This window comes from Cervus elaphus, chromosome 14 (genome assembly GCF_910594005.1).
Source record: "Cervus elaphus chromosome 14, mCerEla1.1, whole genome shotgun sequence".
In the NCBI taxonomy this organism is placed as follows: domain Eukaryota; kingdom Metazoa; phylum Chordata; class Mammalia; order Artiodactyla; family Cervidae; genus Cervus; species Cervus elaphus.
In genome coordinates, this window is record NC_057828.1 from 47452274 (window position 1) to 47472079 (window position 19806).

General features: G+C 44.9%; 1 protein-coding gene across 3 annotated transcripts; it reads right to left on the reverse strand.

The window, feature by feature from the left end:
* Positions 1-1629: 1629 nt before the first annotated feature.
* PARK7 (Parkinsonism associated deglycase) lies at positions 1630-18250 on the reverse strand. Of its 3 annotated transcripts, none has more exons than XM_043923495.1 (7): positions 18060-18250; positions 17006-17168; positions 15352-15453; positions 13458-13517; positions 12513-12582; positions 7914-8000; positions 1630-2007 (listed from the first exon to the last, which is right to left on the reverse strand). In XM_043923495.1, exons 2-7 carry the CDS (start codon positions 17093-17095, stop codon positions 1847-1849), a joined length of 570 nt encoding a protein of 189 aa, XP_043779430.1. In that variant the 5' UTR covers positions 17096-17168; positions 18060-18250; the 3' UTR covers positions 1630-1846. The 3 variants fall into 3 exon arrangements, with proteins under 3 accessions (XP_043779430.1, XP_043779431.1, XP_043779429.1); XM_043923496.1 differs by having other exon boundaries at positions 18094-18228; XM_043923494.1 differs by having other exon boundaries at positions 18071-18221.
* Between the last annotated feature and the right edge of the window lie 1556 nt (positions 18251-19806).

The window sequence follows — 19806 nt, forward strand, 5'->3', positions numbered from 1 at the left end:
GAGTAAGCTCAGGGTGTTGATGATGGACAGAGCAGCCTTGCATGCTGCAGTCCATGGGGTCACAAAGAGTTAAGACACAATTAAGCGACTGAACAACTCTACACAGAAGATCTAGGACAGACCGCGTCTCCCCATGGTTACTCCAGCCCCAGGATCAGGCTCGGCACACTGTAGGTGCAGCACCATTGGCAGTTGCTGATGGAGCCGGACCTGCCCTCAGGTCTCAGCTGAAGCCTCAGCGGCCCCCACCCCTCAAGATCTCTCCTGTTCCCCCTCCTCACATCCTGTTTACATCATCACAGAGCTAATCAAAACAAGCAGCTCAACAAGCAGTTATTTGCATTTTTAGTAATGAACATCCACCTTGCCTTCTGGTTCACCAATCTGCAAACTGCAGCCTGAGGGCCCAGCTCAGCTGCTGCCTGGTTTGGTGAAGGGGGGTTTGCTGCCCAGTGGTCCTGAAGGCTGGCTGTGGGTGCTTCTGTGCAGCCTGGTCAGAGCTGAGCAGTTGTGATCGAAGTGTGACAGCCCACACACCTCAAGTACTTACCACCTGGCCTGGCCTTTTCAGACAGTTCACTTATGTCCATACTGTGCCCAGGAGGAAAGGGAGGAAAGGAAGGACAGCCAACGAGGAGGCCGCCCAGCAACGCACATTCTCTGTGTTGGGCAGTTTTACTTAGTAGCTCAGCCCTTTGCCGTCAGTTCACTTCCATCTCATCAGTCATTTATAAAAATGATTCCACCAACACAAAAGTCAAGGGAATTGACACGTGTTCAAAAGTCCAGGAGTTGTCCTGCTTCAGGTGTGGACAGATCTTGGGTCAAGCCTCGTCCTCAGCTTCCTGCCTCTCATTCTGGAGCCATGCTAGGGCCAGTCCTCTCGAGCACCTGGCAGATAGAGCCGCAGGAGGCAGGGCAGGTCCCAGAACAGAATCTCACTGGCTGACAGGTCTCACCTGGGCTGCGTGATCAAGTGTGTTGGGCTCTGACTGGATGGGCCCACGCCCTGGCGTTCAACTCACCCACCCCACCTAGGAACCTGGGCAGCTGAAAGAGCTGGGTGCCGTTCCCTGACGAGGGGAAAATAGGCGAGGCTAGCCTTGAGAGGTTCTCAACTCCCATCTCAGGACTTTTTCTGCAACGGGAGACGAGGAACTGACTTACAAAAATTCACCAGTAAGCCAACAGCGTTGGTATTTTTAATAGCACATTAGGGATACAGTTAATGAATCGGAGAGAAGTCACAAGCCTCTTTCATCTGTTTTATGTGTTTTCACCTTGCTGTGTGAACCACGTCCCCTGTTCAGTTATTTCAGCAGCTGGATCAATAGTTACGAGCTACCAGTTTTGCTGATGGTTCAGATGGTGAAGAACCTGCCTGCAATGGAGGAGACCGGAGTTGGATCCCTGGGTCAGGAAGATCCCCTGGAGGAGGGCATGGCAACCCACTCCAGTATTCTTGCCTGGAGAATTCCATGGGCAGAGAAGCCAGGTTGGCTACAGTCCATGAGGTTGCAAAAAGTTGGACACAACTGAACAATAGTTAAAAGCTGCAGACAAAGCTGATACCACTTGGTTTCACACAAGGAAACAGAGACCAGGGAGAAAAGAAGGAACAGTCGGTAGTTTGCTAAATGCCCTGTTTATTCTGCAATCAAGGCTCAGAAATGGGAGGATACAACGGAATCTCTCCATAGATGTCATTTCAGAGCCACAAATGGACAGGGAGGGAGTGAGGAAGATGGCTACTCTGCACAATGACTGCCCCCCTTTTAAAAGTGAACACAATGAGGCTGGATTACAAATGGCCTGTCTCTCTGACCCAGCGTCAAGCCTCTCCACTTTAATCTTTAAGAACCAGCGGGGCCTTCACTTGGTCAGCCACCTCCTTGCCGACCAGCACCTCGACGATCTTCAGAGCAAACTCGAAGCTGGTTCCTGGCCCCCGGCTGGTGAGGATCAGGCCGTCTTTCTCCACACGGTTCTCGGAGTAGCTGTAATGACCTGGGAAATAAAAACAAAGAAGGGTTACGTCCTTGTGGGCTATGCAGGACAGCCATGAACACCACTCGACACTTCCATTCCCTTACTGCACACTACTGTCTCACAAAAATGAAAATACAAACAAGCCAAGATTTAAAAAAAAGCAAAAGCTCACAACACCAACACTGTAGGCAGTCACTCATAACTCCATTAGGCATCCCCAGCTCTCAGAGCACAGCAGGACAGAAAGGGAGAGGGTTTCTCTGAATCCCCTTTCCTGCCTAAACACTGACTGTCCAAAAGGAACTCAGCTATCAGAAATCCCCTCCCAGAAGTTTTGTCAATCAGAACAGAAAACCAGGAGCTGATACTACACCCAGACAAACCTTGTCATAAACTATCATTCCTCCCATCTACTCTTCAAAGGGCCCTTTCATCTTTCCAAAAACCCAATTACCTTCCCCTGAGAGGCCTGTCTCCCCTTTCCCTATTAAGATGCAATTTAAGCCAGAATTCTAAACCATCTCAGGGAGTTACTCATTTTCCCCTGGGGCTCTTCCATGTAAACACGAGTTACAGTGCTCAGTTGCTTAGCTGTGTCTGACTCTGCCACCCCATGGCCTGTAGCCTGCCAGGCCTCCGCAGTAGCCTCCACAGCCCCCAATGAGGTCTCCTGCATTGGCAGGCAGATTCTTTACCACTAGCGCCACCTGGGAAGCCCAAACATAAAGTATACATGTTAATAAACTTTGTTCTTCTCCAGTTAACCTGTCTTCTGTAACAAGGGTCTCAACTAAGAACTCAGAAGGATACAAGGGAAAATTATTTTTCCTTCCCTATAAAATGCTGGAGGAAGGGGGATGTAGGGGAACCAGAGCTGAAGGTAGAAATGACCTGTAATATACAGACCCCCTGGGTGATGCACACTTTCTGCTGCCTCCAAAGCAAACAAGCAGAAACCACACACAATGTGTCATGGGTAGGGAGAGAGAGGTGCAAGTGGGGAGAAACCTACTTTCTCATCAGGCACTGCATGCTTTCAGAGGCCACAGCTGGCTGTATCTTTGCAAATGTAGTAAGAAACAGGCTGCTCCTATATTCGCATGAAGTAAACACTACCACCTCCGAGGAGATCTGAGGGCTCAAAGCTGGGATTCCCTGAACCACCCCCCACCCTCACATTCCACATCAGACAGTCACCAAATTCTCCCACTGCACAAGCACCAGGCCCAAACTCCTCCCATGCAGCAGCACCCCACATGGCCTGGCCCCTTGATCCTGCAGCGCCCCAGGGCCCACTCTCCCGCCTGAAGCTTGCAGCTCTACTACAGAGGGCACTGGGGTCCTCTCAGCCCTGGAGGAACTGCCCCGGCTGCTCCCTCTGCCCAGAAAGCTCCCCTCAGCAACTCAGCATGGACCTTTGAATTCAGCATGGACCCCTCTCTCACCAGGTCCCCCAGGTCACTCTATCATGCACCCTCCCAGCACCCAGGAAACCGTTTGGCTCCTGTTTACCTCTGGTCTGTAAAATGCTGAGCCCTCACCTACCCGTCCAGTCTAGAATGCTAATGGCACCAGGGAGGTGCTCCCAAGTATCAGGTGAAGGAAAGAGTGAATGAACACTCCCTGCCTGCTGCCTCAATGCAGGGCCTCTGCGTGCAGTCCCCCTTCCTCCTGCCTTTCCCTCCACTCTCAGTGCCACCAAACAGGGCACGTTCCACAGTACAAACCACAGCACACCCAGGTGCCCCCCATGAGAAGCCTTTGCCACTTTCTCTGGCAACTTGAAGTGACCCTCAACTCCACATCATGGTACACAAGCCCTGGGACCCAGCCTGCGCACAAAGACAGGGCAGAAAGCAGCAGAGGGGAGACGAAGAAGAACCCACTGGGAGTAAACAGTGACCTGGACAGGACAGAGGCCATGGAGGTCCGAGGTGTGTTTTGAAGATAAAATGCCAAGACCCTGGGGAGGAACTGGACATGGGGAGACACCAATGAGGACTCCCGGCCACCTGGCTGCATGATGACACTGCTCAATGACATAGGCCTTGAAGGACAAACAGATTCAGGGCCGGGGTCAAAAGCCCACAAGGGTCCTCTGTGCAATCCTGCCACATCTGGTCCCTGCAGGCAGAGTCGGGCCTGCAGCACCACACAACCTCTACCCCCTGCCCATCTGAGAAGCCCTAAGAACATGGCTTGATCTTGTCCCCTTTTCTGTCCCTGGAGCCCAAAGAAGAGCTCAGGAAATCCTTGTTTGATGCTCACACAGAAGAGCGCGCCTGAGCAAGATGCTCCTGCTGCACCAGCAAGCTTTAGAGACCATGTCCCGAAGTGCCTGTCCTTTCCCAGGGATGAACACCACTGCCCTGCTTCAGGGCTTCCTCTCCTCTCACAAATCAAGTCACCCAGTGAAACAATTGACGACAGTCCGTGAGCACTCGCAGTTACCCTTCTACAGAAAAAAAGGGAATCCCTGGTCTGCAGGGGAGAGGTTTACCTAAGCTAACATCATTTACTGTTGGTTAGAGATCATCCCAAGTACTGAAGTAGAGAACCCGGAGCCGAGATGGACACTGAGACACAGACAGTGAAGGCACAGCTCTGAATGATTCAGGTAACAACCTCTTTGTTGGTAAAATACTACAAATACAGCTTACACTGGTTACAAATGTTTAAAAATTCCGGTTCTTCTCAAAAATCTCAGCCAAGAGCTAAAGGTCTGCTTACAGGCCACTTCCACCTAGCGGTGAAGATGGAGAAAAACGACACCTGCACACCAGTCCATTCCTGGTCAACCTGCAGGAGGTGTTCATTCCTTTTTAACTTAAAGCAAACACCCCAAAGCCTCTCTCAAAGCCCAGAGACGAAGCAACGAGGGAGGCTAGGGGCCACAGGGTAGTAACCAACAGCCACTTTCACCTTCACACCCTCACCTCTGTGGTCTGGGAGCCCCAGAGACGCGGTGGCCCAGACAGCCCTAGATCATTACTATCCAGCCCTTCCAGGAAAAGCCACTGACCCCTGAGCACATCAGCTCAGGTGTCAGTCTGCCAGATTCAAACCTCAGTCTGCTATTTAACAGCCGCCTGACCTCCCTGTTTTTCTCTTCTGTAAAATGGGCATGATGCCAACCCAACAAGTTGAGCCCTGGTGATAGCAGTCTGTCTGCTCTGCATCCCCAGCACTCAGCCCAGAGCCAGGCACTGACTGGTGGGCCCTTTGACACAGCTTCAGTAACCCACAGACGTCCAGGTGTGTCACGCACATTGACTCACAGAGCCTGTCAACAGCCCCGAGGCAGGGGCTACCTACGGTCCTCCTCAGGTGACAGATGGGGAAACCGAGGCCCAGTGAGGTTATGGGACCAGCCCTTGGGGGCAGGGAGGGGTGGGGCTGGAGCCTCATGGGAGTCACCTGCTCCGGAGTCCCTGCTCGTCCCTGGGAGCATCCAGCCGCTCAGTAAACCACAGAAACGAGAACCGAACAAAAATTTGAAGTCACCCCTTCTTTATTTTAAAGCTGAGAAATGGAAACACTCTGTCCTTCAGACTGGATGGCTTATGTGAGTAAAAAAAGGTCACACTGCTCTTAATTTGAAGTTCATGATGAGGACAAGCAGAAGGGCCTCCTCACCCAGGAAGTGATTACAGCTCCACTTCTCAGAATGCAGACACTGCAAATGTTTTTTTCTTACAAGAGGTCTTGCTGACTGAACCCAACACCTGGTGACCTCAGTGTGTGTGGGCCTCATGTGGACAGAAACGGGGCCCCAGTTCCGGACCGACTCAGGCAAGCGGCCTGTTTCCTCGTCGGTGAAGCCCATACATGCCTTACTGGGTACCGGGGCTGCCAGGTTCAAGAAAACACATGTGAATGTACCCTGTAAGTGCCCAAGAGTCAACAATCTCATATTCTTCTATTTCTGATCAGCCTCGTCTTCCTGAGGTGTTACGAGGAAAGAGCCACAAAGATACACGAGCAGATAATGGGGAACACGTTCCACTCGCTTCTTCCTTCTCACGAGTCGTTACTGCTAATGGAAGCCTGATTCTGCTCTTTCTGACCCTTCAAAATCCCACCATTTGCTCAAAGTAAACTAAACCCTTACGTTAAAAAATGCCCAAAAGTCAAGAGCCTTAAAAAAAAAAAAAAATCAATTTTCACATCGATGGTTTTATTGACAATTTAGTATCTATCAACTAAAATAAAACTATAGATTTTTCAAAAAAACATACTACCTTGGATCAAATCTAAGAATATGCAGAATGTCCAACAGCAAGAGTGAACCCTAAGGTAAACTATGGACTTTGGGTGGTGATGACGTGTCAGTGCGGGTTCATCGACTGTTACAAAGGTACCGTCTTGTGTGGGAAAGGAAGCGGATGGGGAGGGAGGTGGGGATGGGGGCACAGAGGGTTTATGGAAACTCTGTACTCTTTGCTTAATTTTGCTGCGAACCTAACACTCCTTTAAAAAATAAGGTGTTGTTTTACGAGGTAGTAAAATGAAAAATGCATCACTTTACTTTGCTATGAAAGGATGAACGAAGAAAGAACACGAATTGCCCTACTTTTAGTTCAGAGTAAGTCCAGAGCAGAACTGATACGGTGAGAAAATGTATCTGATACGGTAAGAAAATAGCACAGCTATTTTCAAATCTGCTCTTGATATTATCAGTCTTTTGATGTAGCCATTGGCTGCTGGTTAGTGGGTGTTTTACAAATGAAGCTGGTCACCAAGTCTCCCCACTGGTTGAACGCCAGCTGAGCCACTCATGGTTTCCAAGGGGGAATTTCTGATTCCCTTGCACATATCCGCACCAGTGTGACGTCCCTTTCTCTACACTGGTTTCGGTTTCTGCTCCCTTCGACATGCACGCCAGGCACAGGTGGCAGAGGAAGACACTGCCTGACTGGCGCTCTGAACCACACGCCGAGCAGCACTGTTTCTGAGGCAGCGTCCATTACGACACAGCTGCACACCCAGGAGCACAGTGACCCTGCTGTGCCGCTAACTATACACTGCCTCATAACTTGAAATTTGATGTATTTTTAAATTTGGTGCACGTGTCTCTGCAAGCTATTAACTCCTGAAGGGCAGAGACAATGACATGTGTTTTTAAAAACATAACCTCCAAGTACCAAGTAACATTAGAGAAATGATAAGTTAGGGGAGAAGAAAGGTATAATGTTAGGTTTGAAAAGCAAGCTGCAGAACATATTTACTAGCTCTCATTTGAGTAAAAACATTAAACTACAAAGGATAATGAGTATGTGCAAAGAAAATTCTAGAGTTACACAGGAAACCTAACAGAAGTTACCTCTGAAAAGTAGAAAGGGGGTAGGGAGGTCAGAGAAGGGAATCATTTACTTTTACTTCATTCCTTTCTGTACTGCTTGTTTTTTCTTTTTTTCTTTTACCAAGATAGAAAATTGTTTTTATAAAGATAAATGTACAAAAGTTAAATGTCTGGCTGATGTTAATATTTACAAAGGAACCTGTCAATGAAGGAGCAGGCCTCCTCTGCAGGAAGGGAGCAATGTCCATTTTACTCTGGACTGTGGGCAAAAGGGCACCCTCTGAAATTGCCACCAAGGTTTAAACTTTATCCTCAGGCTGCTGGCAAAGTATTTAGTAAACTAGTTAAACTGGCATCTTGCAACCACTTCAATCTGTGACCACGAGGAATCTAGCTGGCCTTTGGCTCAGCCCCTGTACCCCGTTAGGCAACCTACACACAGAGACCCACCCCGTTAGCTGGTCTTTGTCATTAAAACACTTGCAAAGAAAGTGAGGAACACATCACACCCCAACCCACAGAGAACCCCTATGTACAAAACGTATTCCAAGTGGGAGACAATGCCACAGCACAGCTTTCTGATTAGGTCTTTCTGCACGTTAGAATATAAGCGTGTACTTACTTCCATTCATCATTTTGTCTTTAGCAAGTGGGTGTGTTGTAACTTTGCTTCCAAAACCTATTTCATGAGCCAGCAGAGCTGTAGGACCTAAAAAGATGAATAGAGAGATTTAAGTGTGTGCACAGAAAAACCCATGTTTTAAAAACTGCAGCAACAAGAACATTCTTTGAATCAAGGGGCTCTTACCTAAAAATATACTTATGATTCTGAAACTAAACACTTACTAGTATGACAGGTAAAGTATGTTTATAATCAACCATCTGCAGAACACGTGTGGCAAAAATGTACAAACTCAAAACACCTCAATAACCACTTAATCAGAAAGATTTACCTTTATACCTAAGGAGCAAAGAGATAAACAAACCATGCCCCCTCAAGGAACAGGCTGCAAGTCTAACAGGGGTACAAAGAATGGGAGACCACCAAGGGTTAAACGTCTTTCCTCTTCGCAAATGGAAGACTTAGTTATACGTTAAAGGCAACCAGCATGCTCTGAATCTCTGGGCTTGACTGCTATTTCATGGACTAATTTTACTTTTCTACTTGAAAATGAAAGATCAGCACTCACCCATCTACCCAAATATATCAGGTGGCATATATTAAATTGAATGGGACATTTTCCCAGCCCCAGAGGAGACACCCATGAAATGCCTACATGGCTGAGACACAGAGGCGCTGGCGTTTCTTTCTTACAACCACACACTGATGAGAGGAGTACAGCACAAATGCCCACTGTGGTCCTCTACACTGTCTCTCTTAAAACGAAGGTTTAAAAAAAAAAATGCAGGTGCCAACTTGAGACTTTAATGAGTGGTCAACTTTATTGATAATCATTTTGTAACAATTCTCAAATAGAGACTAAAATCAGAAAGATTTCTTACCTTTTGTTATTTTACTCTAAGTCAAAAATAAAAATAAAAAAAAACAACAACAAAGAGAAACTTTCTAACGCCTCATGTCAAACCTAGAAAAACTTCAGAAGAACACTGTGACCTTCTAAATGGTTAGGGCACTGCAGCTAAGGTCCCAAGACAGACTCGCGCACTTCAGCTCCAGCAAACCCAAGCACTTGCTCTTCTGACCTTTCATTTTTCAACACAGGTCCAAGGAAAAAGTAGTTACATAACAGACCTATGGTAGACTCAAGATCTTAGCAGCTACTAACAGGAAGATCAAACAATATCACCTAATTACACAAGCTGTCGGTCTAACATCAGGTGTCAGTTTCAGACCAAGTCCTCATTTATACCTTACATCAAAAGCCTCTTAAATATGCCTGATGTCTCCTCCCTCCTTACTTGTATATGTACACAAGAGCTGTGTTTGGAAGCAAATTTTAAAAGTCTGTCCTAACTATCACTCAATTTTATTTGAATGGATTCATTATCTTTCTTATTTTGTAAGATTTTAAGAAACAATCATTTCCTCCAGTACATTTTAGAGCAAATTTCAAGAGATGATGGATCATACTTGAGGACAGTGGTGATATGGTGAGTTGGAAATTTTTAGGCTGCTCCCTCCAGGTGATAAAACTGTTGCCTATAATGATGTTAATAAACGTAGGGTAAACTCAAAATTATGGCTTTCTGGGGCATGAGAATCCTAGTTGGGGGCTTCCCTGGTGGCTCAGGGGTAAGGACTCCACCTGCCACTTCAGAAGGCACAGGTTCAATCCCCAGTCTGGGAAGATCCCACATGCCACAGAGCAGCTGAGTCAGTGCACAACTACTGAGCCTGTGCTCTAGAGCCCGAGAACCACAACTATTGAGCCCACGTGCTGCAACTACTGAAGCCCAGGGCCTGTGCTCCACAACAAGAGAAGCCACCGCAATAAGAAGCCTGTGCGCCACAACCAAGAGTAGTCCCTGCTCTCTTCAACTAGAGAAAACGCTGTACAGCAATGAAGACCCAGCACACAGTCAAAAGTAAATAAATTATATATATATATATATATATATAAATAAATAAATAAATAAATATATAGGGGTCCAGCTCTGAGCTGGGAGCAGAGGGCACAGTGGACAGAATCACCTTGGGAGGACCAGAGGGGAAGTCAACAGCGCCACCATGTGGTTATTTATGGAAAGGGTCCTAGCCTCTCCAGGTGTCCCAGAGCTTGAGCCTGTACCTGGAGCCCAGCACCTGCCAACTAGCTGCCATACCCCTCACACCTCCCCCCTCTCCCCCAGTCTCATTTTATTTTCTCCAGAAAGCCTCCCTTCCAGGTTCTTTCTCTCGCTCTCACTCATTATTAGGGGTTAAGTTAACATTCCTTCAGTTCAGTAAACCGTTCCCAATCCCTAAGTGTAACATCTAAGCCTCATCTTTGTTCTCATCTGCTGATTGAAACATCCCAATCTCTGTCATTGCTCATTCGAATCTCTCCTCAACACACGATCGTGCTTCTCCGGTCTTCTGTAGCACCCAGCAGACGTTCAACCAGATGACATGTTGCCAGCGCCGTTCACAGCGTGGATGTAAATGATGACAAGGGCTGCACATCTTAATAGCCTGGGAGTCAATCCTGCCTCAGCACAACACTGGGAACTGGAAGCAACTCATGACTCTGCTACCTTAGTGACACAAAATGACAAACTGACATGAGATTTTTTACTTTCAGCAATCCTAAGGGGGGAAACCCAATACAAATGCTTCCTTTCTTCCTTCGGTCTAAGCACTAAGAATGCAGCAGAGATGAGAGGTCAGCATGTGGGGTGGGGTGAGGGTGGACTGGACTAAGTCCTTATACAACTAATAGCACCTATGTCCTCCTCCTTGGTATCTTCTGCTTCTGTTAGGTCCATACCATTTTTGTCCTTTATTATGGCCATCTTTGCATGAAATGTTCCCTTGGTATCTCTAATTTTCCTGAAGAGCTCTCTAGAAGAAAAGCTATGACCAACCTAGACAGCATATTAAAAAGCACAGACATTACTTTGCTGACAAAGGTCCATCTAGTCAAAGCTATGGTTTTTCCAGTAGTCATATATGGATGTGAGAGTTGGATCATGAAGAAAGCTGAGGCCTGAAGAACTGATGCTTTTGAACTATGATGTTGGAGAAGACTCTTGAGAGTCCCTTGGACAGCAAACCAGTCAATCCTAAAGGAAATCAGTCCTGAATATTCACTGGAATGACTGATGCTGAAGCTGAAACTTCAATACTTTGGTCACCTGATGCAAAGAACTAACTCACTGGAAAAGACCCCGATGCTGGGAAAGATTGAAGGCAGGAGAAGGGAACAACAGAGGATGAGATGGTTGGATGGCATCATCAACTCAATGGACATGTGTAAGTTGGAGCAAGCTCTGGGAGCTGGTGATGAACAGGGAAGACTGGCGTGCTAGAGTCTATGGGTTCGCAAAGAATTGGACATGACTGAGTGACTGAACTAACTGATGTCTTCCTCCTTAAGGAGCAGTGCAGCTACTTGGCTGCAGTGTCCTTTAGCAGAGAAATCCTTAAGCCACAAGGGCAGGTCAGAGGTCAGTGCTGACTGGAACCCAAAGACAAGGACTGCCAGGTGGATGCCCCTCAGTCCTTCCTGGTCTCTTACTCGGGGGTTCTCAAACACTCAAGTCTTAGGGTCCCTTCAGCTATTAGTGTGAGTTACATTTATCAGTAACTGCCATGCCAGAAATTAAAACTTGAAAGGTTTATGAGCTGAGAACACTTAGCAGCAAGCCATGCCTGAATGATGTCATTGTCATTCTCTGATGAGAATTAAAAGCAAAAAGGCAAATAATGTGTGAGCATATCTGCTCTGCCCTTGCAAACCCTCTGGAAAGACTGTGAGAACCACTGCTCTAAGGCACAGTCCCCAGACCCCCAGCCTATGACTATGATCTCTTTTAAAAAGTCTACCATGTTGAACAAAATAGCGCGTCATTTTGTCTAACCATCCATTCATTTGCTTATCTGCTCTCTTGATAAAACATTTAATGAAGACCCATGAATAAGGAAGGCACCTGCCAATATTACACTATGAAAAAAATGGAAGATGGAGAAATATCATCTCATATTAGGGCAAAAAGAATGGACTTTAAAATGGTATCAAAAATCAAAGGACTGATATTACTAGGTTTCAAAGATGTGAGGACCCCAGCAAAGCACACCACCTTTACTCTAAATCATGTGGCAGAGAATATACAGTACCTCAGACTTGGAGCTCAACACTGAGGACCAGGTGGGAAGCCCCCAGGGCAAGCTCAGGGCAGATCTGTGATTGTTAACGCTGGCCTGATTCTTGCTAACCTTGTGCTGGCAGAAGTCCTCTCTGGCAATGGGACTGGCTATAACAACTGTTTCCTCAATTCCAGAGGGGCCTTGCTTTCCTCCAGGTCCATCAAACACAGAAAACAACAGGTTCCACAGAAGGTACACCAAAGGCAGGGAGAGGCAGGAAACGGAGGAACTGCAGTCACTTCTGCAATGATACCAACGTCACGCCCCCAACTAAACACACCGACGAGAAGCCCTTCGTGCTTTAGGAAGTGGAAGAAGTACTGGGAACACAAACTTGTACTCAAAGACAACCCTGTCATGTGTTTTTTGAAGCAAGCTGAAGACACACTTGGACAGGGGCTGGCCTGAGGTTACCTGCACAGATGGCAGCGATGAGGCCCTTCCTCTTCTCTTGTTCCTTCAGTATCTCCTTCACAGCAGCGGACTAGCCAAAGAACCAAAGTACATCAAATTGTCATTAAGCCGCAGCCAATCTCGGCTAGAAACTTCAGTAGAATCTGGTTTTACCTTAACCACAAGATCTTCCATCTGACTGTTTTTCAACAATATTGCTAAATCATCAATACGAAAACTACCAAATTCAGTGTTTCTACAGGCTTAAACTCAACCACAACGTTTATATAGAAAAGGGTAACCTCTCCTTAAAGATGTTTAAAGATGAGATGAGAAAAGCTATTTCCCTTGGGCATGCTAACCTTTGCCATCTTGTACTCTGGGGATACAGAAAAGAGGAAAGGTGCTGCTTGGGTTTCTTTTTTTCAGACAGCAAAGTGAGGAGAGCGCCCCAAGGTCCCAACTGTCTGACTTGAGCTGGCTGGTTCATGAGCTTCTGTCTCATGAAGTCCGTGCCCCTCTCGCCTCCTTCTCTTCCCTCCTGCGGGCTGATGCTTCACGTAACAGAATGCAGAAGCAGCGGCCTCCTTTACACCCTTTCTCATTCAAGCGGGCAGCTGCAGGCCCCTGCAGTCTCCCTTACTCCACTGGCTGAGTAGACAGCCAACCTCTCACCTTTCAATGCTGAACCCTTCACAAGCACAAAATAAATCATTCTGCTGCTGTTTAGGGGGGAAAAAGTAATCTTACATTTGGACTCTATTCACAGAATCTATTGAACTGTTCCACCAATTCTGCTTACTTCTACAGTAAATGTTATTAGAAATGACTTTTTTTTTTTAAATTAAGCTAGAACACCGTTTTGTTCATCTTTTCCTATTCTAGTCACAGCCTTCCTCCTGAAATATTTTAATAACAAAAACAACAGAATACAAGATGTTGAAATACTCTCTTTACACACTTTACCTCAGATAAATTCTGTGCACCCAGATTACCTCCTGGCAGAACCACCACATCGTAAGGTCCCTGTAACAGTTTAAAAAATAAGAAAAGAAAGTGAAAATGTTTTATTTGAAATGTGTATTAAACAGTAACACATTCATATGTTAAATATGGTCACAGCAAAAATATTGTTCATAGAGAAAGTTAAATAAATCAAGGTGTTTCTCTATAATGGAATACTGTAACTAGCCAACAATGCAGAAAACCTCCATATACTAGTAACACGAAATGATGTCTGTGCTGCAGAATTGCAGGTGTAGCATGATCTCACTCTTGTAAAAAGAATAAATGTATGTGAATGCATATGTGTGTGTCTACACACACACACACCCACACTCACATGTACAGTATAGATACTCATGGACAAAGGAAACTGCCAACTGATGCAGGGAGCATGGAGGGGAAGAATGAGAAAGGGACATTAATAATAACACATGACTTTGTGTTTGTCTACACTGTATGGGATATTTTTCAACAAGAATGTACACAGTAATAAAAAAAAAAAACAACTTTAAAAGACACAAAAGAATGTTTTAACCTTAAGTAAAATGGAACTTCAGGTATTAAAAAAATGACACAATATTTTATTATCTCAGATACCAAAACACCCTAGAAATCTAATGATTTCAAACTTGCTTAAATTATGAAATAGAAATTGATTTAATACAGTATCTTCAAATGTTAAAAAAAGCTTTAAAAAAATTTAGTCATTAAGTAAATAATAAAATGAAAATCTGGTACATTTTTACTCCAACATATACTATTTAGTTACTTTTAAAGACTATGAAATGTCCTATGTTGTTTCAAAGCCAAGCAAAACTTAAAATCTGTCAAGTATGAAAATTTATTTCACTCCATTTAGAAACTGAACAATAAACAGACACAAAATGTAACCACTATTCTAGAACACCCAGACAGACCCTACAGGACAAAAAAGAACAGGTAAGAAACACGTATTGCTACTCTCTCATTTTTAATCTGCTATTTAGAGATTCAACAACTTCTACAAAATATCAACATTCTTATACTTCACAATATAGCACTGAGATATGTGAATTTATCAGAGAGGAATACATTTTTCTACGCTTTTGAGGAGAGCCAGGTACGGGGAATTCTACTCCCAGGCTCCTCATAGCACAGAAAAGCTGTCATGGGTGGTGATTTGCCCCATCCCTGCTCTAAGAGGGTGTGCCCCACACTTCTGTCACACTGGCCCCTGAAGCCTGAGCCCTGTGAAAGCACAGGCTTAAGTGTCTGATACGTGTGGGCAGGCATGCTTCTGAGGAAAGGGACCACAGCTCTTGACGGATTCCCAAAAGTGTTGGTCCCCCACAAAAGGAGGAACCTCAATTCTGAAGATACTGAAAAGGTGACACAATTTAAGGAGAACTCACTCCTCCTTTAATCCAACCACGAATCAAGTATGAGTTGTTCCGTGTAAAATGAATCACACAACCCCACGTCTGTGTCACTGATAAAGAAAAGATAAGAAGCAGCTTTCGAATAAAGGGTAAGAAATGAATGGGAAATGTGCAGGTGACTCTCATACTAAGTAATGTAGTTACAGAAGGAGGCAAGGCTGCCCGTATGAGCCAGAACACTAGTGACAGTGTCCTGCCCATCCACCCACACCAAGCACATGAGATATCAGGGACCTGCCAGGTTCTGAGGATACAGAGTGGAAAAAGGCAAAGCTCTCCACTCCCCAGGGCTTAATTTAGTGCTGAAGACCTCTAAGCAAAGTAACTTTCTTAAAATAAGTCTGTGCTAATGACAGTTTTAGATGTAGCTCAGAGAGAGTTCAAGAAACTGATAAAGAAACGGTAGGAAGGAACGATTCCAAGTCTAGAGAACAAACCTCTTTTTTTGCATCTTCCAGACTGGCATCAGGACAAATGACAACATCTCGGCTACACTGTACCGGGTCTTTTCCAGCCAGACCTGCAACGGTGACCTTAATCTAAGAGGAAGACGTCATCATGATATTTAAGAACACTGAAACATAAATTTAGAGTAACATTTCACAGCTGGCCTGTGTTTTAAAATAACCTGGCAGGAAATACTGCAACAAAACCATGCTGACTTTAGGCTATTAAGTTGACTAAATATACTTAACCACTAGGTCTGTCCCAGTTTGCTTGAGAGTATGAATTAAAGATGCTGTCCCAGTACCCCATCTGCTTAGCCTCCTTTCTTCCACAAGTGTTCTTGTCTGCGAGATAAATCATATGATCCTCCTATCTATAAAACACCTTGCAAAGTTGCTGTTGCCCTGTAACCCTCCTGGTATTTTCATAAGGTAGAAATGCAAGTTAAGACGATGAAATACTACTCCACTGCCCTGCAAAAATTCACAAAGTTGACAATACTGAGAACAACAGGAATTTTCCTCACTGCTGGTGGGCCCACATATTAGTACTTTGGAGAGTCATTTGACAAAATCTAGTAACGTCATATATGCAAGTAGCAATTCCTTTTAAGCTCAGAGCCTAGAAAAACTTTCATATCTTTAAACAAGAAAAATCTGCACAAGAATATTACAAATGTTCAGCTATAAGATAAATAAGCATTAGAAATTAATGTACAACAGGATAGGGACAATTAATACTGTTGTATGTAATATGCAAAAGTTTTTAAGAGTAAGTTCTCATCCTAGGAAAAAAAATTTTTTTTTCTACATCTTTATTTTGTATTGACACGAGATGACAGATATTCACTAACCTTACTGTGGTCATCATTTCATGATATATTTAAGTATGCTGTACACCTTAAACTTACACAGTGCTGTTTGTCAATTATATCTCAATAAAACCAGGACAAAAAAAAAAAAGTATTACAGCACTATAATGTTGTAAAACAATGCACTAGAGGAATGGAGGCTGGGCATATTCCCATAGTGCAATACTAAGCAGCAATTTTAAATAAACTGTATCTACATTCTTTACTACAATGTGATTACTTCACTTATTTAAATATCTGATTCACTGGTTGATTGCTTCTCCGCCTGTTTCTTCAACTGTAACAAGAGGATGGCAGTAACTCTTAAGGTGATTTTAACATTTTAAAAACTAGTAAAAGTGCTTAGAATGGTATCCACCACTCAGTAAAGGATACTTAAGCATTCACTATGGTTATGTGGGTGTATAAAGGTTTATAATGCAGACATGCAGAGTGAGAACCACAGTCTAATGTTACTTTAGACATGCATGGGCTGAATTCACATCACTGTGAGGAGAGCAGTTATTTCTGGGGCCAGAAAGGGAACTGAATTAGGTAAATAAACAAAGAGAGCTTTGCAATGTTTATTCCTTTTAAGCATTTGTCTTCAAGAAACAGGTCTGAAAGAAATATAGTAAAACGTTAATAATATTAAATGTGGACAGCAGATAAACAGGTAATTATTACATAGCCTCTGTACCATTGCGTATGTTTGAAACTCTATCCAAAACCACTTATAAGAATCCAAAAATGCTTTCAAACGGAGGAGGGCTAAAAAACTTTGAGGGACTTACTCCAGCTCGTCTCATGACATCTACAGGGATCACCGTCTCCATTTCCTCTGCTCCTTTAGCCAGGATGACCAGAGCTCTTTTTGAAGCCATTTTTATGTTATATTTATTAAAGACTCAATCAAAACAAGATTTTCAAGAAACTTTCACTGCAACCGTAGAAGACCTAAAAACCAGATTAAGGAACACTTTTAAGCAGAGTAACTAAGTGCTTCCCAGGGAAAAGATTTTGATAGGCAAAACACAATAAAACAGCATTCTTGGTTAATATTGACTTAATTTCAGTTCCTGTTTTTTGAGATGACATCACAGCAAGATTGCCAACATATTGGTTACTGTTCAGATTTCATCACGTTTATAAAAATCTAATTTCTAATATATTGTAAATGAAGCTTTCTAAGACATAAGCACATAAGCCTTTCATTTCACACAACTCAGGGAGAGGGGAATACAAAGCTGCCTTTTTTCAAGTACTATTTCACAGAAAAACGACTAAACCCAATGGATAAAAGAAGAAATACTGTCTTTAGCAATACCCCCTGAGATTTTTGGAGGGGATTTTATTTTTTAGTTCCAGTAACTGCACTAAATTTTCGGGGGCGGTTAACAGTGTTACATATTTGAACACGCTTTACAAAAAAAATAACGGAGAAAAATGGTAATTCCCCCACGCTACAGTCAATCCTGATAAGATTCTTCGCACTTAGCTCTCTCGTTGTAAACGACGGCCGCCATGCCGGGGTCTGAATCGCTTTTAGCCTATTTTTCTGCACTTTGTTTCCCATGCAACACAGATTTTAGTAAACGATGTTAACAAACACAAGATTAACTAGCTGCAGGCTGGTGCGATGTTATGCACGCAAATTCTAGAAGCTTCAGCGTTGCTACTACGCTGGCGAGCGAACGGCGCCCTCTGCGAACCCTGGGAGACCGCCCCCTCCTCAGACGCGGCTAGACGCCGGCCGGGTCCGCCCCGGTTCGGGGACCCTCTAGGGGTACAGAGGGCGGCCCGCGCCCCCACGGCCTAAGCTTGAGCCGCGCTCCCTATGGCCCAAACCTGAACCTCGCCTCTTTTCCCACAGACGGCCAACCTCGGCCCGTTCCGTCAGCACTTCTGCACCGGTGACCACTGGGCCGGTACCGCACTAAACCAGGACGCACGCAAGCGCGCACGCTCGCACGCACGCGCGCCGTCAAGCTTGGCCTTCAGCCCCGCACTGCGCAGGCGCGCGCCGCCCTGCCTAGCTCTTTAACGCCGCATTGCGCAGACCCACGTAGCTCGCCTCACGTGATGTCATATCCGGGCGAACTCACCTAGGGGAACCTGGGGTACCTCGTGCCTTTCTGCGTCTAGATTGTACGCCTAGGCTTGATTCTATTTGGAACAACAAGCGAAAGCGGAATCCTCTAAACTCACGTATTCTCCCGAAATCTCCCGCATCTGATGGATGGCCCAGCGTGCCCCCAGCGCACGCTGAACTTAACCCGTTTTTCATGCTGCAAGTTTTTCCCTGTGCTCGTCTGGAGAGCTGCTTAGGCTTGCTTTAAACCCGCATTTTCACAAAATAAAATAGTTCCTTCATACTTCCTTTGTGCCCTCAGGGCTCTCTTTGCATGGTTCTGTTTTTTTGCGCGCGTTGTCTAGTCACCTCTGCTCTGTTACGACTCTTGAAGGTCCCCCCAGTTCCTCTGTGACTGATTTGGCTAGTGGCTATGTTTTAGCCACGCAGTCTGGGAAACAAACTCACTCAGAAGGACAATGCAGATAGTGGAGTGCAGTTTATTACACTGGCGGGTCCAAGGAAGAGTCTCCTCTTAGCCAAGGACCCTGACCAGTTTTTTCTGAAAACCTTATATTCCCTAAGTGTACATGCCCAGACCCACCTCCCCAAATTCCCTGAAACTAGTCTGAACAAAGGAAAAGAAAGATACAATCAAAGTTTACCCGTGATTCATATGCCTTAAGCCTAGGTAGTTAACAGTGGACAATTATTAATAGGTCTGTGGTCATACCCCAATAAGCTTAATAGAATTTATGATTTTATTCGGTTACACAGATAATTAGGGTATTCGTTTAGGCAACAGAGAGTCTAGGTATGAGCCCTGGGGCTCATTCATCCAGGGGGCCTGGTTTTCCAGTTGGTATGTCATTTCCATACACACTGGGCATATAGCTCAAAGTCCACAGTCCGGCCAAAGATGGAGTCCTGCTTTCAAGATGGAGCCTGTCTCTTTTTCTCCTTCATTCCCCACTCCTGATGCTCTTAACTCATAGTATGAGCATCATTCATAGGGATATATTGCACCCTGACTCTCCCACCTTCAATTTGGGAGAACGACATCAACCTTTGGGTTACAAAGTTAGTAATATGTTGTAAAATAAAGGGTCCGCAAAGCAGAACTATCAAGTTAACTATAACAATGGTAAATATAGTTTTCCACCAATCACCCTTCACCCAAGATAGGACCAAAGTCCAAACAGGAAGATTATCATCAGACGTAACTTTTACCAGAGCTTTCATGTCATCTAGGGTGGCTGATATATAGCCAGATAAATCAGGAATATATACGCACATTCAACTTTGATTATAGCACAGGTCCCTGTTTATACTGAAACTATGGTTAGTCTCAAGAAGATACCAGCAAGTCCTTGTAGCAGCAGTTGATTGTAGAGCTTCATCTCTTTTTCTTCTTTGAGATGATCTTGGTTTCACGGGGATCAGTGGGGTCCTTTTGTGTAGTCCATTCGGCATCCTCCAGGTCTGCATGGTATGCTCTCTTCACCCTCATGTGTGGATCCCGGG

Excerpts from the sequence above, each read along its gene's own strand:
- PARK7 (XM_043923495.1), bottom strand. The coding sequence starts at position 17,095 with ATGGCTTCAAAAAGAGCTCTGGTCATCCTGGCTAAAGGAGCAGAGGAA. Across the intron at positions 15,454-17,005 it reads ATGTCATGAGACGAGCTGGA|ATTAAGGTCACCGTTGCAGG; the intron begins GTAAGTCCCTCA and ends TCTTCCTCTTAG. Across the intron at positions 12,583-13,457 it reads GTGCACAGAATTTATCTGAG|TCCGCTGCTGTGAAGGAGAT; the intron begins GTAAAGTGTGTA and ends TTCTTTGGCTAG.